Source organism: Schistocerca cancellata, chromosome 3, assembly GCF_023864275.1.
Source record: "Schistocerca cancellata isolate TAMUIC-IGC-003103 chromosome 3, iqSchCanc2.1, whole genome shotgun sequence".
Lineage (NCBI taxonomy): Eukaryota > Metazoa > Arthropoda > Insecta > Orthoptera > Acrididae > Schistocerca > Schistocerca cancellata.
Genome location: NC_064628.1, coordinates 918346563 through 918371783, shown reverse-complemented (window position 1 = coordinate 918371783; position 25221 = coordinate 918346563). Strand labels below are relative to the sequence as shown.

The following is a 25221-nucleotide window of genomic DNA, read 5'->3' as shown; positions in this document are numbered from 1 at the left end:
GCAGTTAAGCCCCATAAGATTTCACACACATCTGAACATTTTGAACTTTAGCGGATTACGCAGAATTTCGCTATTCATCTGCGCCACATCATCGCCAATGACGGCAGGCATGTCGAACTTGTCACAACCTAAATGCGAACGTCTGTGGTGATGTTTACATGTTGAATAAATTGTTTGCAGACTGTATTTTGTACCTAATTTACGTTTCTTTTCTTCATACATTTCAATAATTACCACCCTGTATAGACTGGCATGTCTTATTGCCGCTATCTCAAGACAAATTCAATGTCAAACAATAGTTCTCCAGATGTCACTGCAATAACCAAGTGTATCACTGCAGCGATGTTATCACGGTAAATGTATCTGGTGAAAGTTACCGGTACGTCAAACAAATATCATGACATTCAATGCAACTTCGGGAAGTTAACAAAGTTCTGCACACGCTTCATTAGTATTAACCCGTTAAGGATTTTGCGTCCTCAGCATATAGAGTTTACGTGCTGAACGTCAAATAATTAACAGGTTACCCCATTTGTAAACTATTCTCACCCCTGGAGCTGGTTTACGCTTTGCGCCCCGAGGTATCATGAGTGATAACTCAAGGTTTAATTTTTTTCTCGGTATCGTACGCAGCTAAACGTTTTCTGACCTGTGGCATCATGTGCGATACACATCGCACTTGCACATCTCACTTCTTCATCCTTCTGCCGAGCACCGCAGGGATGTCAGCATTGGCTGTGATTCTGATCGTGAGCTGCACTGCATGTCTCGGCGAAGGGCATGTCTCTTTCTAATCATAGGTGTTTTTACACGTTTTAATAATTTATTAAAGCTTCACAAACATTCCGCAATTAATAGCTAACTGTAAGTTAGCGTTGTAACGGACTTATAACCTTTAAACTTCTGAGTATCATACATTATGATACCTCGGCCTCAATTCCCACTTTGTTTACTTCAGTGGTATTGGGGTTATATATATTCTTTTAGTTTGAATACCAGGCTTGATCGCTATGTTCAGAAGAACAGGTCAAAATGCCCAGCAGAAGGATGCAGGGGCCTTACCTTTGTACGATGCGGACAGTGCAAAGTGTTCCTTTGCTTCGCTACTGACAGGCCATGCTTTACCCATTCAACAAAAATTATAATTAAATCAGGAGAAGTAATGTTAACTCAACACTGATCCCTGTGGTAACACCAGGAAAAGTAAAAACACTTTGAAAAGTTTTGGTATTGTAGTTTTGTTTAAGTATTTCGGACTGTTTCCTTACAATTTTTGAAAGATTTGAAACAAAAGTGTAATTTGCCCTATCTTCAAATCTACGACTAAAGTGAATAACATGTGTAACGTACATGCCGCTATTTTCTGTAATAAACCAAGAAGAAGGTGCAGAGTTGTGTGTATAATTGTCCTGCTGAAGTCCTGAGGAATCATATACCGCCTATAAGGAATTCACTACGGTTTCAACAAATTCTTGAGAGTCTTTCATTACTAACATTCACACAAAGCAATTAGCACAGTACCAATATACTTGTAGTTTTAATATGTGCTCGGCAATAAAGAGGTTGTATATGGGAGTTCTTCTGGTAATGGTCTACCATAGACTACTTTCTGTACCTACTCACTGCAGTACCTTCCATTTCACATATTATCTGCCCACACTATAGTCTGCATTTTTCGATAGCTTCAGATGCTACCAGTCCCCTCTTTAGATTTCTAAGTTCAGTCCCCAATTATGCATATAGTGACCCAGACATAAACTTTCAAGAACTTATTCTTCAGTTACGCATTAATATCTTACACCAGTAAAGCACTTTTGTTAAAGAAAGCGATCTTCACGTTAGCCAGTTATGTAATATTCTTTGTGTAGCCGAAGTGTGTAATATTGCTTCATAGAGAAGAGATCTTTTTATCCGTTTGCGCTCCTGCCAAGCAGGTCTTTATTCTACGTCTTCCTTTTCATTTCTGCGCTCAGGTATGCAGGGAGCACCTCTGAATCCCACCATCAAGGGAGGGCTACCTGAAGGCAAGATCCTGCCGCAGTACCTCAAGGATCTCGGGTACGTTACCAGGGCTATCGGCAAGTGGCACCTGGGCTTCCACAAGAAGGAGCTGACGCCCACATATCGCGGGTTCGACTCCCACCTAGGTTACTGGAACGGCCACATTGGATATTATGACATCATTTTGGACTATGGGGTAAGTACCTTCTACTAAATTCTGAAGTAAGTTCTTTCATGCACATCTCAGTACCGTACACATAGATGCCACAGTGCAACAAACACTTGAAGACTTTTATAGAGCAGTGTGTACTTGTGTGGTACACGTACATATATACACAAAAACCCACCACATTTGTGTGGCTGCACAGCCCGCTGAAACTATTTCTCCCTCTTCCTGCCCCTTTTAGAATGGCGCTCAGCAAAGAATGCATGTCTGTATACGATAATACTTCTCTACATGCAATAATTTCCGTAGTTTATTCCTTGTTGTCATTATGCGAAATGTAGGTAAGTCAAAAGTCATAGTTTATTGACTCGTACTTGATCGAGTATCCTCGGAACACTGCGAGGTGTACAAAACCTTTCTCGGAAAGTCTTCCATCAAAGTTTGATGAGACTGTGTGTGATGCTCCAGGTCAAAATCAACAACCAGCAACCAAGCACGCTCCTCTTTTCTTAAACTTCTGTATCGCTTCCCTCAATCAGATGTAATAGTACTGTTAACAAGATTCAAAAAATGGTCGTACCAGAATTTTGTAAACTACCTTGTAAACTACCTTATGGTTCCTTATAAATCTTCCAATAGATGTCTTCCATGGACAATCTGCATGTTCTGACTGATCACGGTGAGTGATCAGCGATCGTGTAGTCAAAACTTACCGGAACTTTCCGTGTAGTTGCAAGCATTACATATGTTATGTTGCCTTTATTTCCATCGAGTCTCTGCCAGTCTTTGCAACCAAACAATAATATATATATCATTTTGCCATCCTTTCTGCTAGTGACATGATCACGCCACGGCCATGACAAGGTCTGTGCCCTTTCCCTTAAGTAACCGACTGTTTTGTACTTTTTATATCTACCGTTTTTTTTGTCTTCCGTTGTGGTGCCCAACTCTATTCTCTTCATTCCTCTTCATCGATAATGTGAGTTTTCTAATACTGAATTCATTTAACGTCCATATCTCGCAAGCGACAAGTTATTACCAGTAATATATAGTGGTCAGTAATTGTTTTCTTCAATCAGCCGCCAAGTGATTTCATAATCTCCTGTGTAATTTTGTACGTAAATGTTTGGGTCTCCGTGTATAAGGAAAATGTTAATATCCCAGTGACTTAAGTCATTAGTCAGTTGTCAAAACTGCAAGATATCTTCCCCAAGCTTGCCGGCCAAATTTATTACGTGGAGTTATTTCTCCTATTAACCCTCATTTCATATTTACAGCAATCGTGGTTCCGTTATTTGAGGAGTGTGATAATGATATCAGATTGATGTCTTGGCCACCAAAGTCACTGAGTCTAATCTCGATGGAACACATCTGTGACGCTTCCAGATACATTTCACTACCCTTTTGAAAAAGTCGGTTCAAAGTCGATTTTCCCTTTTCCAAAACGTGTTGATGCTAGAATGAGTCCCCATTCGTCTCCGTTCGGCTTACACAGGTTTCAGTAGACCACTGCACGAACACACATGTCAGTGGACAGAACATCTTTCCAAGTTTCTATTTGTAATATGCACTGCGGTGTAGTTGCGGTAGGCCATGGACGTGCCAGAAAATGGGCACATATCGTCCACTCCGTACTGTAATATGCAATTAGTTCACACTTGCAAATAGGCAGCCCAGTAAAAAAACTTCTAAAGGAAGTTGCTGTTATGGATTTTCATGCAGTTAGTGTCACCGGCCTCAATCAGTTGTATACATTTATTGACTTCCAGCATGTAACAAAAGGTAAGCACCTTTAATGTGAAATAAGATCTTGTACGCTCTATCGTCTGACACTTGTCTACTTCAGGTATGTCTTAGAGTTGCCACAAGTTAACTTTATGAGAACCCGAAAGGCACCTACGAAATGCACTGTATACTAACCTTATAGTACCAGGTGCCCACACATGACACCTGGTTATATTCAGTCATAAACATGGCACTGCTCTGCCCAGTTTCTTTTATTCGGAACGAAAACAAAAAATTACCTCTAGATTTGTGAAAACACAACAGCTTTGAAATTATGAAACTCTTCCTGTACGCTGGGCAGAGATTCTTCTCATATCTAAAACGCCTTTTTGTAAACGTCTCTATGGCAACGTCTCTTCATAGCTCAACAGACGGCTGTTGTTTGCGCATTCAGCCGTTGGCACTTCGCACTTGCAAACTGTCAAAAGCGCTGACAGGTGCCAGGGATTTCCTTAAGCTGACTCGACTGAAATAGTGCCTTGGTAGCAAAATAATAAGTATTAAAAATTCATACATGATGCTGGATTGTTTCAAGTATCTCACTGTTTATGACACCATATATATTGCACAACGTCTCGTACGATGGTATACTTCTGTAGGTACATTCAGCGGCATATGTGAATACTGTCTGCAAAAGTAGTTGCGAACAGAATTAGTAACAAAGAAGTAATAAATTTAAACTCTATGCGCAATGTGGCTTTTTTCAAGCGTCTCAGTGTTTATGACATCATATCTCCTGAATTATGTGTTTTAGCAAGATATAATTTTGCAGGTGCATTCATCAGCATATTTGGATACTGCCTGCGAAATTTATTGCGAGCAGGACTAGTAGGACAGAAGTAATACTCTTCAACGTAACACATGACGAGGCAGTTTTTCAGAAACCTTCTTGTTTTTGACGTCGTATGTCCTGAACTATGATAGGTAGGTGTTTATTACCCCCACAGCGATTGCTGCTTGACAGTAAGGCATATACGTGCCAATTCAGTGAAAATCAGTGCAGAGGTTTAGCAGGAGATGTGGAACATATGCACACAAATATATACACAGATACATTCATTCATTTTATACCTATGAATGAATGATTCTTTGTAAAAACAAGTAAGCACCCAGAGGCCAAAAAGGAAAAAAAATGAAACTTGAGTTTAGCGCGTATGTAATCTTATTTCACTGATTAAAAAGGAGTCATATTTACAACAACAAAAAGCCTAGGCAAGATGATCACCCTTATTATTATGACGTTTCACTGCTTCTGGTCTGGATACATGCAGTAATTAGACTGGGAAGTATGTCATAATGGCATGGTATCCTCTCCCCAAGCTGTATCACCCATAACTATGGAAACTGGTCCTTGACATCCCACGTAATGGCGCTGGGAAAGAGTTCACAACTGAACAAGAGCCACACATTCTGCGTCGGGAACAGATCTGGGGATCTTGCTGCCCGCAGACGTACCTCAGCATCACGCAGATGGTTCATAGTGACTTATACCATGTAGGAGTGGCGCTCAATAAGTAATGCAACATTTTTTTTTTTTTTTTGAGTACAAGTTGGTATTATCCAGGTTACCAATGCACCGTATTATCCCCCTATCTTTTAGCTGCAAAACCCTATTTTACAACATTTCCGTAAACTACGACAGTCCTACGCTATATTACTGGGAGATCCTGTATGCCAAAATGGTACCACTCTGCTGGGTGACGTCGGAGCCAAAGTCATGCAGCATTAATAACCTCAACATCATCAACATGCGTTCTTCAGTGGGCGAAACAGATGGAAGTCGGAAGTTGCCGGCTGTAGGGTGGAAGAGGATGAACCCTCCAACTAAGTGTTGTGAGCTTCTCTGGGATGCGCAGACTTGTGTGAGGCCTTCCATTATTATAGAGAAGTTCGTTTCCATTCTTGTGCCGACTAACATGCCGAAGTAGTTTGCTGAAGGTAGCTCAATACACTTCAGAATTGATAGTAGCACCCTGGGGGAGACATGTTACAGAATATTCCCTCCATACTTCCACAAGAGCGCCTTCATGACTTTGCTGGTTGTGTATGCAGCTTTGAATCTTTTCTTTGGAGCAGCTGTGTGCGGTCCGCCAACATTCGGGAGATCGGATGAGATTGCGTGACCATGTTGCGGTGATGACAGACGAGTCGCACACGAGTCACCGTGCTTTTTTTCACTGCCAGGTCTCCGTAGACATTCTTAAGCGCCTGTAAATATCAATGCTCTGGTTTTCCACTAAAAGAAACTCAGTGATAGTTCTCTGACTGGAACGCACCTCCGTTACAGACACCATTTTGAAGTTCCACCAGCTATCGGAAAGTCAAGAAACTGTAGAAGCCGAAGAGGGAACATTCCACGATACCCCACAACAAATTCCGCATTTTATCAACCGAAATCGTGTGAGAAAAAAGTTTTGTAGCATCACTTATTGAACGCCCCTAGTATAGGTGAGCACTGTCCTGTTGAAAAATGGTGTGAAACGATGTGCGTGCTGTACTGTTTTGCCGTCAAAGTTACCGGCCATGATCTGAAGCCCTACCCGACGTCTCTGCACACCATGTTGCCAGAAGAACCACCGCTGTGCCTCTAAAAAACATTAGAAGAAAGGGACCAGTCTCCAGGTGGCCGCCATATTCGCCGAAGATATCACACACGCTAAACACATCACGACGCCAATCGTCAGCAATACATGCTTCGCAGTCACGGCATCACTCCAGACACAGCCGCTTGTGTCGTACTGTTAACAGCGGACAACACATGAGAGGATAATGCCCTAGTCCACGTGCTGCAAGTTTCCGTCCTGTTGTGTGAGATGACACACAGAAAGTATGCAAATTCCCCTCGATATGCGAAACAGATAAAAAAATTTCCTCATTTTAGCCTTGATCTTATAGAAAGTGTAATAGGTGACATAAATGCTTTCCAACACGAGAATCCGCTAGGTAAACTAATCCTTTCCTGGATTATCTTAACATTTGCTCCGACGTCTTGTCTCTGACTCCCTCGCAGATATTGTCCATCGAAGTACACTACTGGCCATTAAAATCGCTACACCACGAAGATCACGTATTACAGACGCAAAAATTTACTGACAGGAAGAAGATGCTGTGATATGCAAATGATTAGCTTTTCAGAGCATTCACACAAGGTTGGCGCCTGTGGCGCCACATACAACGTGCTGGCATGAGGAAAAAATGGCTCTGAGCACTATGGGACTCAACTTCTGAGGTTATTAGTCCCCTACATCTTAGAACTAGTTAAACCTAAGTAACCTAAGGACATCACACACATCCACGCCCGAGGCAGGATTCGAACCTGCGACCGTAGCGGTCTCGCGGTTCCAGACTGCAGCGCCTAGAACCGCACTGCCACTTCGGCCGGCGGCATGAGGAAAGTTTCCAACCAATTTCTCATACACAAACAGCAGTTGAACGGGGTTGCCTGGTGAAACATTGTTTTGATGCCTCGTTTAAGGAGGAGAAATGCGTACCAGCACGTTTTCGACTTTGATAAAGGTCGGATTGTAGCCCATCGCAATTGAGGTTTATCGCATCGCGGCATTGCTGCTCGCGTTGATAGAGATCCAATGACTGTCAGCGGAATATGGAATCGCTGGGTGCCGGAGGGTAATACGGAACGCCGTGCAGCATCCCAAAGGCCTCGTATGACTAGCAGTCGAGATGACAGGCATCTTATCCGCATTGCTGTACCGGATCGTGCAGCCACATCTCCATCCCTGAGTCAACAGATGGGGACGTTTGCAAGACAACAATCATCTGCACGAGCAGTTCGACGACGTTTCCAGCAGCATGTACTACCAGCTCGGAGAGCATGGCTGCGGTTACCCTTGACTCTGCATCACAGACAGGAGCGCCTGCGATGGTGTACTCAACGACGAACCTAGGTGCACGAATGACAAAACGTCATTTTTTCGGATGAATCTAGGTTCGGTTTACAGCATCATGATGGTCGCATCCGTATTTGGTGACATCACGGTGGACGCACATTGGAAGCGTGTATCCGTCATCGACATACTGGCGTCTCACTCGGCGTGATGGTATGGGGTGCAATTGGTTACACGTCTCGGTCACCTCTTGTTCGTATTGCACGACCGCATGTTGCAGGTCCTGTACGGGCCTTTCTGGATACAGAAAATGTTCGACTGCTGCCCTGGCCGGCACATTCTCCAGATCTCTCACCAATTGCAAACGTCTGGTCAATGGTGGCCGAACAACTGGCTTGTCACAATACGCCAGTCACTACTCTTGATGAACTGTGGTATCGTGTTGAAGCTGCATGGGCAGCTGTACCTATACACGCCATCCAAGCTCTGTTTGACTGAATCCCCAGGCGTATCAAGGCCGTTATTACGGCCAGAGGTGGTTGTTCTGCGTACTAATTTTTCAGGATCTATGCACCCAAATTGCGTGAAAATATAATCGCATGTCAGTTCTAGTATAATTTATTTGTCCAATGAATACCAGTTAATCATCTGCATTTCTTCTTGGTGTAGCAATCTTGATGGCCAGTAGTGTGTAAACCATCACTATTTTTAATATGATAAACAATGAATGCAAAATAATAAAAAGAATGACAAACTTAGCGTTCAGCATTCAAGACAATGAACACAAAATTTCAAATATTCTTTTAACTAGAGCATTTAATGGTAATTATTAATCACATGTCATTTCGTCACAGTAACTTATGTAAACAACACTAAACATTTGACTGACATTTTTGGCGGTTTCGTTAACGCTCTATAGAGATCCATAACCACATTCTTTAACATTACATAACTACAAATATAAAAACATATGCCTTAACTAGTGACTCGCTATCGCTCCGGGAATTCAATTACGTTACACATGGGATAATTATTCTCCTTTTACTCTATAACAACACCTGTTCGTCCACCATAACACTTTCAACAAGCACTACCGACCCGATGGTAGTTCTTTTATAGTATATGTCACTGAGACATTATGTTCATTTAAACCGTGCTTCACTCATTTATTGAAACTGTCGGCCCTGGTTGCTGTAGTAGCAGTATACTTCGTCATTGTCAGCCATAATTACGCGGTTTTCAGCCGAATGTTTTTTCTTACTGACTGCCACTCTGGTTTTGGCTTTCATGTCATGTCATCTTGCTATCATGGCTGCGAATTACTGTGGTTCCAGGCGTCATCAGTTTCATCACGGTTACATGCAGTAAACAAACATATTTCAGACACGACATACTAAAAAGCTTTCACATTTTCCATACTGATTGCATATTATTAGTTATTTTCTTTTCTCCAAAAGGCACACAAATGTTTTTCAACGTTCCATGTAATTAATTACTGAATTTCCTCCTGATACACGTTAAATCATATTCACCAGTTAAACTAGTTCATGTAAAACCGAACCCACTACAAAGCAATCAAACATAGAATATTTGTTTACAAACATCCCTTAACATTACTGGTGTTTGCAGTTTCTATTTACAAACATTGACTCATCCCTGTTTACGTCACCTATGCGTTCGTTTAAGCGTCGATCCTGATATATGGACGCCACTTTCCAGGAATCCATTGGCACGGGACTGATCATAGATCCCTTCACTTTAAATACCACTTCGGACATCACTTTCCGCTCGCTTCCTTATCTACAAGGCCGTTCAACTCAGGGGACGTGTATATAGACACGATAATAAAATTCATTATGCATGATTTTTTAACCCTAGTTGGCTCTTGCCAGTAGCATCTCCCCACTCTGCTGTAGACATTGAGCCTTATTTAGTTCATGGTCCTTTACCCGGCGACAATTTATTTCGACCATTTATTCACAAAAGAAGTGCTGCTTTCATTGTCCGGTATCCATACTACTCACATACTCATTACGACGTTATTTTTTAACATCACCTTTTAACGACTGGGATTCATAGTGCGTCACTTCTACTGATTTTGAACTGGGTACCTTGCTCATAATTTAGAGGTCTTCAAAATTTCATAACACAGTTTTACCTTGTCCTTGATACTAAATGCTTCATCGTCATTTTCATTAATCTTGTACATTTCTAAAACACATTCCGTTGCCTAGAAAGCCAATTCGTTAATCCTCCCTTTACAGCTTGTAAATTACTTTTATCATATCAGTAACATATTGTATCTTCCCGTCACACTCCACCACGTTTGTGATATTTGAAAACACTTTCGTATACTTTAAACCCCAATTACTTGCTCCTCCTTTTTCCATATTGTTAATTAGTTTCATTTCCTTTAGTTTAACTTTTATTCCACTGGTTGACACTCTTTGTTTCAGTAACATTATGACGATTCTTTTTTCTTCTCTAGGCAATTTTATATTTACTGGATTCGTACAGAAAACATTGACTCATCATCATCACAAAGGATCGATAATGGACTTCTTTACAAGACACTTAGTTTTTGCATACTTTGTGTTATTTTCTGTACCTAGATCTTATCGATGACACTGTCCTTCTCAAAACTCACGACTTCACCCACTTTTCTGTAATAAAACCAATACATCAATGTGATACCACCATGGCAATAGTTCTCACTACTTTTCCTTTGTTCCTCTTTTCCACTATTACCTGTTTCTTTAGTCTAACGGCATTTACAAGCTCGTAAGATCTTCCTAGTACAATGGCATCTAACCTGCTACTGATTCCAGTGACCACTATCATTTCAATAGCACCAACGCCAACCCTCACACTAAACTGATAATTCTTCGTATTCTCCTCCCTTATACCTTTTCCTTTAATTTACTTTCTGCCATGATTATTACATCATGTATTACAATGAAAATCTGAACTCCTATGAAAGTCCTCTATTTCAAAATCGTTAAATTGTGTCTTATCATCTGGATGTAAATACTCATCAGAGTTTTCTTTGTCACAGTTATTGTTTTGTTTACAGCCATGGAACATGAAGCCCTTCGTTTCGCACCTACTCTTTTCCTGGGAAAATCATAACTACTGCTTTAATTCTATTTTGAGGGATAGTTTTCATTTGTTCCCTTTCCCCCATTTTTTTATTTCCTTCTGACGCCCTTCCATTCGTTGCTTTTTTTTTTGGCAAATCAATCAGCTAACACAAAGCCTTCAAAACATTTCCTGTTTTCTTTCTGTGATTCCCAGTATGGTGCACGTTTCTCTTACATGTAAATTCACGAAAAGAACCTACTTTCAATGGGGGTCATCTTTGTTAACATTTACATTACTAACATCAAATTTCTTAACAGATTCTACATTAATAGATGGTGTAGATCGTATCAGACGCCTCTACGGGGAGGAGATATCAGGAGAAGTGCGACGCCTGGAAGGACTCCAGAAGAAGAGAGTGCAGCTTTTGTGTTCCCTCACATTCCTGTCTCGTTGCAGAGCCGTCGGCGTTATACCGAAGTTTCTGAAGATAAAGCGACTGTTCTATTCGGGAAAGGCACAACGCATTTTCAAACGGACTGAGGAGGCCTTACTACGAGAGCGCATTCAGCAGACCCGACGGGACTTGGCAAGCACAAACTGTAAGTTAATGTCTCTCCATATTACGATCAGTAATAAACTGTGCAGCGGTGACTGGGGTAAAATTGATAGACTACTGGTTGATACCATGGGGTAGCGTATGTTGACAACGTCTAGTAGACAGAAGAAGAAGTTTGATAATTTGCTACCTAATCAGACTGTTCGGCATTTAGACGTTACCCGGACCGTTATCAATTTGTCCAAACGTTCGTTATCTGACGATGAGACATCTGTGCTTGCCAAGGGAGGAAATTTTGCTGTTAGTCCGCGTTTTGTGCCCACGGAAGAAATTATAGCCAGTGTAGAAGCAGGAATTCGCAGTGTGGATTCTGTAACAGCTGAAGAAATCCGTATAGAAACAGTAAGAATATTATCCAATGCAAAACCGCCGAAAATTAATATAACTGTGGGTGAGAGAAGAGCTTTAAAACTCCTGAATGACGACGTTTGGTTCTCCCAGCTGACAAAGGAAGCGCAACGATGGTTATGGATGTGGCCGACTATCGGAGTAAAATTACTGATCTACTGGATCTGCAAGCATTTAGGAAGCTGAATAAGGACCCCACTAACAACGTTCTCAGAACTGTGTCTTGGTTAATAAAAAAGTCCTCCATTGAAGAGAGTGTACAGAAAGGTCTCTACAATTCGGTTGCACTACCACCGAGGCTTTATGGATTGCCCAAAATTCATAAAGAAAATGTGCCGTTAAGACCGATACTAAGTGCCATTGGTTCGCCCACCTACTCGTTAGCCAACTTTTTTACTACGCTGCTAAAACCACATGTGGGCCGTTCGGACTCTTATACAGGGTGATTCAAAAAGAATACCACAACTTTAAAAATGTGTATTTAATGAAAGAAACATAATATAACCTTCGGTTGTACATCATTACAAAGAGTATTTAAAAAGGTTTTTTTTTCATTCAAAAACAAGTTCAGAGATGTTCAATATGGCCCCCTCCAGACGCTCGAGCAATATCAACCCGATACTCCAACTCGTTCCACACTCTCTGTAACATATCAGGCGTAACAGTTTGGATAGCTGCTGTTATTTCTCGTTTCAAATCATCAATGGTGGCTGGGAGAGGTGGCCGAAACACCATATCCTTAACATACCCCCATAAGAAAAAATCGCAGGGGGTAAGATCAGGGCTTCTTGGAGGCCAGTGATGAAGTGCTCTGTCGCCATCTTAGCATCAACTGACGCTGACGCCTAGTCAACAGTGCCTCAAGCAAACAAATGTACAACTAAATGAAACTTTATAGCTCCCTTAATTCGCCGACAGATAGAGCTTAGCCCTGCCTTTTGTCGTTGCGGAGTTTTAAATTCCTAAAGTTGTGGTATTCTTTTTGAATCACCCTGTATAAAGAATTCGACACATTTCATCAGCTGATTGAATGGCATAGTGGTCCAGCCGGAGGACATATTGGTCAGCTTCGATGTGGTATCGCTGTTTACCATGGTTCCACTTAATGATGTATTGGAACAGCTGGATCGAATTTTTCCTGCCGATATTTCAGAACTGTTTAAGTGTTGTTTGAGACCACATACTTCAAGTGGAATGAACAGTTTTATGAGCAAACGGATGGCGTGGCTATGGGAAGCCCACTAAGTCCCGTAATTGCAAACTTCTTTATGGAGAAATTCGAAGAACAGGCCTTATGTACTGCCAGCAAAAACCAAATGTATGGTTCCGATACGTGGATGACACGTTTGTGCTGTGGAGACATTGTAGGGAGGAACTAAGCCGGTTCCACGAACATCTGAACAGTATAAACTCGAGAATTCAGTTTACAATGGAGGAGGAGGTAGACGGCAAGTTACATTTCCTCGATGTGCTTGTTTTTCGAAACGAAAATGGTAGTTTGGGCCACTCAGTATACCGCAAACCCACGCACACGGACCGTTATTTGCACCGGGATTCGAACCACCACCCAGAACAGAAGCGGGGTGTTAGCAAGACGTTAGTGGACAAAGCTAGAAATATTTGTGATCCCGAGTTGCTCGACGCTGAGATGGAACATCTCCACAATGCACTGATGAAAAACGGATATTCGTCCGCCGAAGTAAAACGTGCGTTGAGGCAGGCAGGCAGAAATCATACTGACATACAGACTAATGCAAAATTTAAGGTTTTCCTGCCGTTTGTTAAAAATGTAACGGAAAGAATAGGGAGGATCTTGGCGAAGCGGAATTTTACCGTAATTTACAAGCACACCAGCAAGATACAGGAATACCTTAAGCCTGCCAAGGACGCTCGCAAACCACTGAAAAAAGCTGGAGTGTATAGGATCCCATGCAGCTGTGGTGATGTTTATGTGGGTACCACTAAAAGAACTGCTTCTAAACGTTTAGAAGAGGAGAAACGGAACGATCAGCTGTGCTGTTGCGGAGCATGCTTTCCAGCCAGGGAACCACAATATTCGTTTCGAGGAGACGCAAGTACAAGCGGCCACAAGCGGATATTACGAAAGCCTCTACAGGGAGGCAATCGAAATCGCTAAACACCCAAATAATTTCAACCGAAAGGAGAAGGGTGTGAAATTAAACGGTATAAGGATGCCGGTGTTAAAGAAGATGTGTACCACCCGTCCACTACTGGGTGATGGCAACGGCGATCGACGGCGACGGACAGCGGCAAATTGCACTGACGTTTTCAAAACACGTGACGTCACGCCGCGGCGTGGGAGCGCGCGGACACGGAATTTAGCGGCAGTCAGTAGCGAGCCAGTGGGTGTGTTGGACCTTCCATTGAGCTATGGACCCCCTTGAAGATGTCTCCCGCAGTCGGAGACGAAACGTTGGGAATCGACACAGAATTCATCAACCGACCACGGCATAACAGCCCGGATTCCTTATTCATGACGACCAGAATATTTGCTTCAGATATATTGTCTGCAGTGCCTACAGCCCCTTGAACCATTTCCTGCTCCAGATTTAACGATAAATCACTTACATCCCTGAGGTCTCTTACATTGTTCCGATGGATATGAGTTACTGATGACTTCTGCTGAGTCTGTCGCTTCTTGAGCCGTGTAATGCTCCGTGTTTTCTACTTGACTTTTCGGCATGTGGTACCACTCCTAGGCAGCACAACATTACACATAATTATATGGATTTCAAAAACTGTTATTTATTCCTTCTCATATCTGATGTGAATTTTGACTTTCTATGGGTAAGTTTGCTCGTTCTCCAGATGACGTACCATTTGTACACTGTGTCGATGCTTCGCCGGTGTGTCGAACTCCGGACCTCTGCGCCTCAGGGGCACCCCCTGTCTACAGCGGTGACAGATTCCCATACGCCCTCTGCATGCATAGATGCCTCCTCCGGGTACGTGACTGCCGTCGCCACGTCGTTGGCCGCTTGCTTCTTTTTTCACCCTCGCAATATCTTCCTGGTGATCGTTCGGTGTATTTCACTCTTCAAATCTTCATCATCCATGGACGCGGTTCAACTTTTCCGAGAAGTGAATTCGTTACTTTCCGCAACACACTTGTCGTACTCCGCGACGCACACAACTGTAACTCGACATTGCTGCCGGAAAGCCATTTTTTAGTTTACAATTCACTTCATGCTTCTATTTTCTACTTAGACAGAAACCTTTTAGAGCTGACTACTTGAATTTTTCTGAGAAAGTAGTCGTCTGGCTGTATGGTATTCTTAAAGGGTGATCAAGGTAAATACAAATAAAGTAAAAAAATTTCGTAATGAAAAACAAGCTCTTGTGATGTGTGAATAACCATAATTATAATACAGTAAGTACCTCATCGTTTACGTTGAAAAGTACGCAGAAATCGGGATCTGCACATCGTTTTTCATACGTATGTTTACAATCACATTCTCATGTTCCTTTCCCACCTCAGATAGTAAGTTCATCACTTTCTGGATGGAAAGCTCAGTAGCAAGGGACTTGTGTCTAGCAATGCTATGTAAGGCATCGCCTAGTGGAACTGCCTTACAGGAACTGCGTCATCTTCACTATAATTGTGTCACTACACTGAGGATGTGCGTTCATTTCCGCTCATCTTCCAAATTATCATCACTATTGATGCGTCCAAATTCTTCGTTCACTGTAGAAATATCCAATTCAATATTGGCAGCATTGCGCAGGTGACTGAGGATGTTAATCGATTTATCGCCATCCTTTTTTTTTTCTTCGTCGTTCGCATTTTGTGAATACCGAAAACCAGAATTAATGAAGCATTTTCTAATTGTTTCGTTTCTCACTTCATCTCATGCACTTTTAATCCAGCTGACAGCATCACCTACTGTTACAGACTTAGCTAGGCCATGCACGGATGTGGCGTTGTACGTTTTCACATCCAGACAATGCAGAAGCTTTTTCGGTAATTTAGCTGAAAAGACGGGATCACTCCTTGATCAAGAGGCTGAACACGTGATGTTGTGTCCATAGGAAAAATAAATTTTACATCCAGACTTGATAACCCGATGCATTATCTACGAAAAGTATGACATTACATTTCTCAATGTTCATTTGTCACACGTCACCCATGCATTTTTATTTCCGTGCCAAGAGACACAAGGAAGGAAATGTTAATCTTTCTTAAGCACAGTGAACGATTTCCTCTTTGTATCACTAGTCGTTCTTCTTTTTCACTGCAGAGATTAGCACAAACACGGATCGTGAATCTTTGTCTCGCCATTTTGCCGCCTTTGCACTGATCATCCTTAACAGTTGGTGTTTTGTCTGGAATAGATTTAAAAAATAGACCAGCTCCATCCATGTTGTAACTGCCACTATCACAATAGCCACTTATAATTACATTAAGTCTCGACTCCCTGTCGGATACAACATCCTGATTAACGTATGCACTTTCTCCACAGACTGCTTGAAAAACAATACTGTGTCGAACACGAACTCGGTCCAACCAACCGTTGCTTGCATTAATATTTGGGGTTCCAAGATAACAAGCAAATTCAAGGGCTTCTTACTGCAGCATCGGTCTGCTAACAGGCAATCCTTTGACACGTGCTCTATTAACCCACTCTAAAATGGAATTATTAACTTCTTTTCCTTGAATTTTTGTTGACACTTTCTTACCATTTCGTAATAGCAGCGATTTGAGTTTTATACTGTATTTCATTTTTCCCCACAATTAAACTCACCAGCTAATTGACACTACAATTTTTCGTTTTCGATCTCTCTTATAACAGAATTTCGCTGTTCTGGTGAAAGAACAAGTAGTTTTCTTTTTATTTGAAGTAGCCATGACTGTTCATCACACAGGAAAAACCAGCACTATTGGCTATTACATATAGAAACGACAGTGAAATTTTAGAGCTTGTTGTCACATTGTCGACGAGAAACCTTGCGTTAATACAGTATGTTCGTGATCGTCTGAAAGGAAGGGCACTGTTAGTTAAAGAGTGATCGCTGATCGAGAAAAGCAGTGGTCATTTCAAAGGGGATAACCTTTTCATTGGTCTTACAGAAAGTTATTTCCGTTCCTTAAAAATATAGCCGGTTAGAGAAGGGGTCGGCTCAGACGGGAGGTCTTTCCAGAGGTTTAACTGTATTTGATTTGAAATTGCATCTTCTGCCCTTAAAATATTAGCATTATTCCCAGCTTAAGGATACCTCATGCCACGTTCCGTCGTTGTACTAGACTGACGTAAAAGCTTCTCAACTTAATCACGATTCCGTAGAAAGTGATAGAAGTAAAGTACTGATAACTGGTCAAGTCTTCCTACCCGAGACTGTAGTGTTTAATGTAACCCTTTCTTGGATTATCTTAGTGAATCGCTGTATGTAATTTTCACCTAGCTGTTTTCTATGAGTCTCTTGTAGATCTTGTCCCTCGAAGCAACCTTTGTAGTGCATTGGACTCTTCAACGTGATTTGCTTGCTTATAGCTAATTTATTTGAAATAAGTCCCGGGATGGCATTACGATGCGCTTATTAGCAAACACCTTAAAACGGTAACAATTTGCTATTAAGAAATAATTCGTCTGAAACTATTAGTAAAACTCAAGAGCATTGTGAGACTGTCTGTAACGTAAGAACAGCCCCGCATCTCCGAAATTTCCGAATCGGGGCGAAAACTTTATAGTGGCGCCCGTCCTGCCCCCACCCCGCTCCCTCCGTCAGCCGTTGAGCGTTTGGGACAGGACATTCCTCTATCGCACGTCACCGTACTTCGCTCTATGGAACTTAAATGTATGTATTTTGTAGTGGGAGTCATCAAGCCTATATTAAGGACGGTGGAATTAGAATGTCATATGGTACATCTTCTGGTCCTAGAAGGCCGGTTTGGCATTCTACCTCTCATAAAAAAAAAAAAAACTCACGATTATTTGCGACGGGGAGAATAAGGGCTCTTCAGATAATTTGTACTCTTTGTTGGTTATTAGCTAATAAGTTTCTCTTTTGCGTGACATAAAATTAAATACAGGAATCACAAAATCAGTAAAGAGAAGAAACAAACAAGACAGTACACATTTCTTCAGTCCTTAGGTCCCAGTATCTTTTGCTCTCTAATCTTAATACATATTTGCACGGCGTGCTTTCCTTTTCTGCGAAAGAATCTACTATGTCAAACTTCGTCAAACGTTTCTCTACATGAAAAATCAAAATGGCGTTGTCTAATGCTGAAAAAGCTGTTAATACGAATAGTACGCAAGACTGGTGTGTTTTCTCGGTTTTGTTACTCTGTATGATCAAAAGTATCCGGACACCCCAAAAACATACGTTTTTCATATTAGGTCCATTGTGCTGACACCTGTTGTCAGGTACTCCATATCGACGTCCTCAGTATTCATTAGACATCGTGAGAGAGCAGAATGGGGGCGCTCCGCAGAACTCACGGACTTCGAACGAGGTCAGGTGATTGGGTGTCTCTTGTGTCATACGTCTGTACGCGACATTGCCACACTCCTAATCATCCCTAGGTCCACTGTTCCCGATGTGATAGTGAAGTGGAAACTTGAAGCGACACGTACAGCAGAAAAGCGTACAGCCCGACCTCGTCTGTTGACTGACAGAAACCGCTGGCAGTTGAAAAGGGTCTTAATGTGTAATAGGAAGATATCTATCCAGATCATCACACAGGAATTCTAAACTGCATCAGGGTCCACTGCAAGTACTGTGACAGTTAGGTGGGAGGTCAGAAAATATGGATTTCATGGTCCAGCTGCTGCTCATAAGCCACACTTCACACGGGCTGGGTGTGGGTATGACGAATGTTCGGTGAACGTCATCTGCCAGCGTGTGTAGTGCCAACAGTAAAATTCGGAGGCGGTGGTGTTATGGCGCAGTGGTGTCTTTCAACCCCTTGTTGTTTTGCGTGGCACTATAACAGCACAGGCCTACACTGATGTTTTAAGCACCTTCTTGCTTCCCACTGTTGAAGAGTAATTCGGTATGGCGATTGCCTCTTTCAACACGATCGAGCACCTACTAATTCATAACGCACGTCCTGTGGCGGAGTAGTTACATGACAATAACATCCCTATAATGGACTGGCCTGCACAGAGTCCTGACTGAATCCTACAGAACACCTTTCGGATGTTTTGAAACGACGAATTCGTGCCACCGATACCCATACGTCTCCTCAGTGCAGCACTGCGTGAAGAATGGGCTGCCATTCCCCAAGAAACTTTCCATCACCTGATTGAACGTATGCCTGCGAGAGTGGAGGCTGCCGTCCAGGCTAATGGTTGGCAAACTGCATTACCTTTGGAGGGCGCCACGAACTTGTAAGTCATTTTCACCCAGGTGTCCGGATGCTTTTGATCACATAGTGTATGTCTATTTTGTCACTGATAAAACGAAATAGGCCTTTCTAATATTGCAGCAACTGCAACACACACCAAATAAGCGAGACTGTTTTTGCACAAATGGTCATGTTTATCTACCTGATCTATGTAAGTAACACGACAGACTATAATTCACGGGGTAGAAATATCAAATGCCTATTAGGCCTACTGCAAGCAGAAAGTTTTATGCTAGAAAATAGTTTCACATTCCATTCATATGCTCCAGCTTCTCGAACATGACATCGAAAAGTAGTAGTGCGACATTCTTATATGAATTTGGAATCTTCATGTTGTGCCTTATAATTCGTGTAATGTTCTCGTTTCTTCTCCTTTTACCGAGCGAGGTGGCGCAGTGGTTAGCACACTGGACTCGCATTCGGGAGGACGACGGTTCAATCCCGTCTCCAGCCATCCTGATTTAGGTTTTCCGTGATTTCCCTAAATCGTTTCAGGCAAATGCCTGGACGGTTCCTTTGAAAGGGCACGGCTGATTTCCTTCCCAATCCTTCCCTAACCCGAGCTTGCTCTCCGTCTCTAATGACCTCGTTGTCGACGGGACGTTAAACACTAACCACCACCATCTTCTCCTTTTGCCGGCAGGGGTGGCCGAGCGGTTCTAGGTGCTACACTCTGGAACCGCACTACCGCTACGGTCGCAGGTTCGAATCCTACCTCGGGCATGGATGTGGCTGATGTCCTTAGGTTAGTTACGTTTAAGTAGTTCTAAGTTCTAGGGGACTGATGACCTTAGAAGTTAAGTCCCATAGTGCTCAGAGCCATCTTCTCCTTTCTCGTTCTAACAGACAATCTTGTCACCACCAATTCTGTAACTATTCCTGCCATTGTCAAAACTTATTCTCCGGTTAACTTCACCAAACATGCCAGAATCACAGAATCCCGCGTTATTCTCCGGTTAAGCCCTGTTACGTGTTCGTACGACGTCTCTTCCACGCTCTTGCTAGAATAGAGTTTAAAGTGTGCTAACAGAGAACTGAACAACTGTTATTGTTGCGATCTGGCAAAAATTTTGTGTCAAAATTTTGTTTTCTTCGATACAGCGAGAAGATCATACGTAATCTCTCTTATCGGTTATTACTGTTAGTCGCTTATTTCCACTGAAGTATTCTGAATCTCTGGATCCTCAATAATTATAACAACGCTGATAATTCGCTCATCCAATCAACCGCTTAGACAAACACCAACTGGCCTTCACCCGTTCGGGTTTATTCGGCTCAGCTCGTGTAGCCCCGTCCCCTTTTGCCAGGGGGAACTTTTTTATATCTAGATGTGACAGAGATTCCCCTGGCAGAGACAACTCGTACAATATGCACGCATCCAAAAATCAACTTATGAAAGCAACTTAGAGTGTGTTCAAAACTGTTCAAAAATCAAGTCGGCTGCGTGTTAACATCATACGAATAATCGATAGAGGAACGTGCGCTGGATGATATGCATTTTGTGAAATACGGCTTTTTTCTTCAAGAATATGAATTTTGTGCCCCCTGAAATTGCCGCTCGAGGCAGATAACCCGGTTTAACCCCCCCTTCCCCCACATTTCCCTGCATCCGGGCCTACGTAAGAACTCTTTCGCCGACTTGTGGCATAGATGCACGGCTGAATTCTCTTGTATGCTTCATGAAATCTTCAATACTTTAACAGAATTCATTTGGCTACTGAATTACCTGGGTCATTGCATATCTATTATATGGTACTAAGGTGCTGGTGACGTGTAGGTTGCTGCAAGAATTTGCTATGGCAAAAGCGGATTTTAATAACTAATATTTAATAAAGGAAGTTCCGAGTTTCGCACCAGAACGCATGTGGCTCCCCTACGAATTGACTGCCGAGCAACATTAGCTGTCAGGGCTCTCCTTCTTCTCTCCATTCCCATGATTCACTACCGCGTCGTATTGACCACTGGACCACTTGTCACCGCCACGTTCGTGGGAACCAGCTTCCATCTCCCTGCCACTCTATTGTTCAGTGCTTCTTAGGGTTGCACATTACTTCTGCTGTCTGATGAATTCTAGCAAACGTAAAATTTATCAAACATAATACACTACAAATCAAGAGGGATCTCACACATCTTCATCGGTGAATTCCTTACAAAATTAGAAGAAAATTCCAATTTTCAAAACAACAGAACCGCCGTATTATGGATAATGGTGATAGCATATACAGTTGATCCTTGCTTCTTCCTAGGCAGCAAACTTAGATTGTTTCCAGTTTCATCATTATCTGCTCTAAACATTTTTTTCATTAAATGATGTCTTTCAAGATTTACCAAAAAGAAACAAATTTAACAAGTTTATACAAGTATCAAAAGCAAAACGATTTACAGTTTCCTTGTATTTACATAACAAATTTCATTCCATTTCCCACGCTTTCGTAATATCTATACATATCCCATCGAATGGGAACATAAGGTTCTACTTTAAAAATAATTTTTTTTGTGAAGGGAACCACATCGACTCTTTCAGTCGACACTGATCTTCACTTGACAGACGTTATGAGCAGTACGTGTCTAGATCTCACACCAGCTACACGTAGCAAAAACGAAACACCAGGGAAACTAATATATTTGGATGTATGTCTGTGTGTGTGTGTGTGTGTGTGTGTGTGTGTGTGTGTGTGTGTGTGATGTGGTTTCTCAATGTGTGTAGGAGAAAAATTTACGACTGAAGGTCAGTGATCAGTGCTGAAACGAATGCAAAACGTGTGTACCATTTTCTGTAAAGCAGTACTTACAGTATACTACCCCGTTTCTGTATCTCAATAGCGTTACGACGGTGTAACATAACACTTAGTAATTAATTTGTAAAACATTCGTGTGACAAATATTTCATGGAAGGAAGCTCTTTGGTCGACATATGTACGAAGAGGTTCTGTACCGAACGAAAGGAAACAGGTTCGTTTAACTTTGGAAAATTTGTATTTCTTCTTGGCATAACCGGCAAGGAGTCTTGACCAATGTCGTCCAGCAACTGTGGACTAGCTTCCTTCGTACCTATTCTGTCTGATATTGTCTACTTGAATTGTAAGTTCCATGTTCCACTGTTCGTCTCGCCATCTGAGCGTAACTGCCTTTTCGAAGTACAGGTGATGTTGGAAGACTGCCGGCCGCGGTGGTCTAGCGGTTCTAGGCGCTCAGTCCGGAACCGCGCGCCTGCTCCGGTCGTAGGTTCGAATCCTGCCTCGGGCATGGATGTGTGTGCTGTCCTTAGGTTAGTTAGGTTTAAGTAGTTCTAAGTTCTAGGGGACTGATGACCACAGATATTAAGTCCCTTAGTGCTCAGAGCCATTTGAACCATTTTTTTTTGGAAGACTGTTCTAATAAACAAAGTATTTGGCGTTTTTTACTGATATAATACGAGGCCATACAAAAAAACGGCAAAAATAACATTTACATGCGATTTACCTGTACTACCTGCCAGCTATGTAACGGGGTACGCCGTTGCTACTGGATTACTAGTTATTTTTCCTGTTTTACTGTTCCATATAACACACCTATCACGAACCTAATACGACGCCAGACTAATGTGGGACCGCTCTGTCGAATTAGTACGTAAAATTCCGGTTTTAAAAACCAGTTTCTTCCACCGGGAAAAAGAAGTTTTGCGTTGATACTGGTTGTCGCATAAACATTTGATGAGCAGTATTTGTTGGGGTCGACTTCAGCGATAAAAAGCAGAATCAAATTACAAATATCTGCTGAAAGACCTGATAAAATGCTTCTTACAATTCTTAAGAGCGACACTCTGTGTGAATTTTGGCGTGTGTGCATATGTATTGTACATTTAATCTATTACCACATTTCATTGTGGTAGGCAGGTGCTGCGTTTGATTGTAGTGATAGCATCTTATCAACAGCGACATATCGCATTCACTTATTTATTACCTATTTAATCAAATCACTGTCTCGTTTCGATATTCCCTTGGCGATTTGTCCGATGTCTACTTAAGGTATCCGGTTATCAAGAAACACATTGTAGGCTGGCGCTCCCTTATCTACAAGCGACTGAAATTCGTGAGTGATAAGAGATTAATTAGTTTCTCGCTATCTTCTCAAAAGTAGACGTATTGAGAAATACGGCTGTAATACAAATACAAGGTTTATAATTTAAAATCCAGACAGACACTAGTATGGCTTACAGAGGTTTATTGAAAGCAAAGTATTACCCGTTTCGGATTTATTAGAAATGATTTTCCAGATGTCTCTTACTGGTTTCATTGCTTTCCCGACGGGGGGCTTCGTGTAGAGGTGGACACTTCTGTGCGACGAATTCGTCGCGTATTTGTGTTATGGATTTCAAAGTCAACACAGTTTTACGCATGTGTTAACGTTAAAATGTATGTCGCAAATTCACGACAAATTCGTCGCAAAGAAATATATCACACCGCAAAAATCCTATATAGAGAGCAAAACGATTCCCCATGTGGGGAGCAAGCAGATACGATGAGAAGTAGCAGTATTTTTTTCGCATACTTGTAATGTTATACCAGTTCATTTATGTATTTTATCCGATATGAGATCGTGGTGGACGGTCGGTGATTGGATAATTGATCATTTCTTTGTTCTTTGTCTGATATTGACTAGCCCAGGCGCTAACATTTTTCTGTAGTGTTGCATGCCTGGAAATTAATTTCAGCTGAGCGCTAACAGCACGCAGTGGTGACTGTAACACGTTACCGTGAAAGCGGCGATCAGCAGAAGGGAGGTTAGAAGAGACGCCGTGTCGTGTTCGACCGGAAGGTACGAGTTTGAATGCACTGTAGAAAACAGTGTGGAGACAGCGGCTATATAGCCATACTGGAGATTTCCCTGTGACAAGGCCGGTGCATTGAGGTTAGACGCACTCCTGTCGCTACAAAATAGCCAGAGGCTGACAGCAGGGGGTGGAAAGAGATAGCATCTTACAAGTGAAGAAGGCATCCTTTCAATAAGGAGCAATGCGCTGGTGCCACGAACGGCGGATGCAAGTTTGTCTTTCGCAGACCTTCTCAGGAGAAAAGGCGAGCGATATTTCCCGTCAAAAAATAGAGAAGTGAATCTGATTGGTGGTGTCCTTAGGCGTAGGGCGAGTTTTAGAATTTATTAGAATAGTGTCCCTTATCGAGTACGAAAACCAGGCGACTGGCTGGGAGTTTCATGACCAGTTTAGTGGGAGACGCTGCTTTCGTAATGGGCTCGGGGATTCGTTGCAGGCAGACCACACGTAGCTGCCGCGAGCCTCGCAGGAAACCGGCACACTGCATGTAAGGGACGCACCTGCACGTGTCGAAAGAGGACGTATTGTTGGTAAGGGACTTATAGGCTTCGCTGACAAGGGCGTGAGTGAAGAGTCTCATTGTCAGAATTGGCAAAGTGTCGATTTCGCCACTAGGAATGGGTTAGGTAAGCAGTGTGACGATTGTTTGCTTCTCTGTGGATTATGCGGCATATTAAAGTGCTATTTTACGAACGAATAGCTGAGCTAAGTTTCTGTTGCAGTTTTATAAGCAAATAGAAACATCGAATCGTTTTCTGTGTCTCACTCACGTAGTTTCAGCCATAGGTGTTTTCGGACAGTGCACTACGTCCACTGTGCAGACAGAATTTATAGGTACGCAAAGCACACCGATAAGCCAAAACATTATGACCACTCAATTATTCAAAAACAGTCTGAATCGTATTTATAATAATAATAATAATAATAATAATGATAATAATAATAATAACAATAAAAACAGATGCCTATAAATAACTAGGATACAGACAAAAAATAAGAATAGATAATACAAATATTAAAGAAGAACTAAAAGAAAAATATAGACACAGGCTAACAAAAATACTAAAAACAGAATTGACAGCAAGAAACAAGACAAAAGCTATAAATACCTATGCTATACCAATATTGACCTACTCATTTGGAGTTGTGAAATGGAGTAACACAGACCTAGAAGCACTCAATACACTTACACGATCA

General features: G+C 42.0%; 1 protein-coding gene across 1 annotated transcript in view; it reads left to right on the top strand.

Annotated features, from left to right (window-relative positions):
* The window catches only part of LOC126176650 (arylsulfatase B-like), a 100053-nt gene that overhangs the window by 18984 nt on the left and 55848 nt on the right, over positions 1-25221 (top strand). Inside the window, exon 3 of the mRNA XM_049923808.1 lies at positions 1974-2197. Within this exon, the coding sequence (XP_049779765.1) occupies positions 1974-2197 (224 nt within the window). The remainder of the gene's footprint in view (positions 1-1973; positions 2198-25221) is intronic.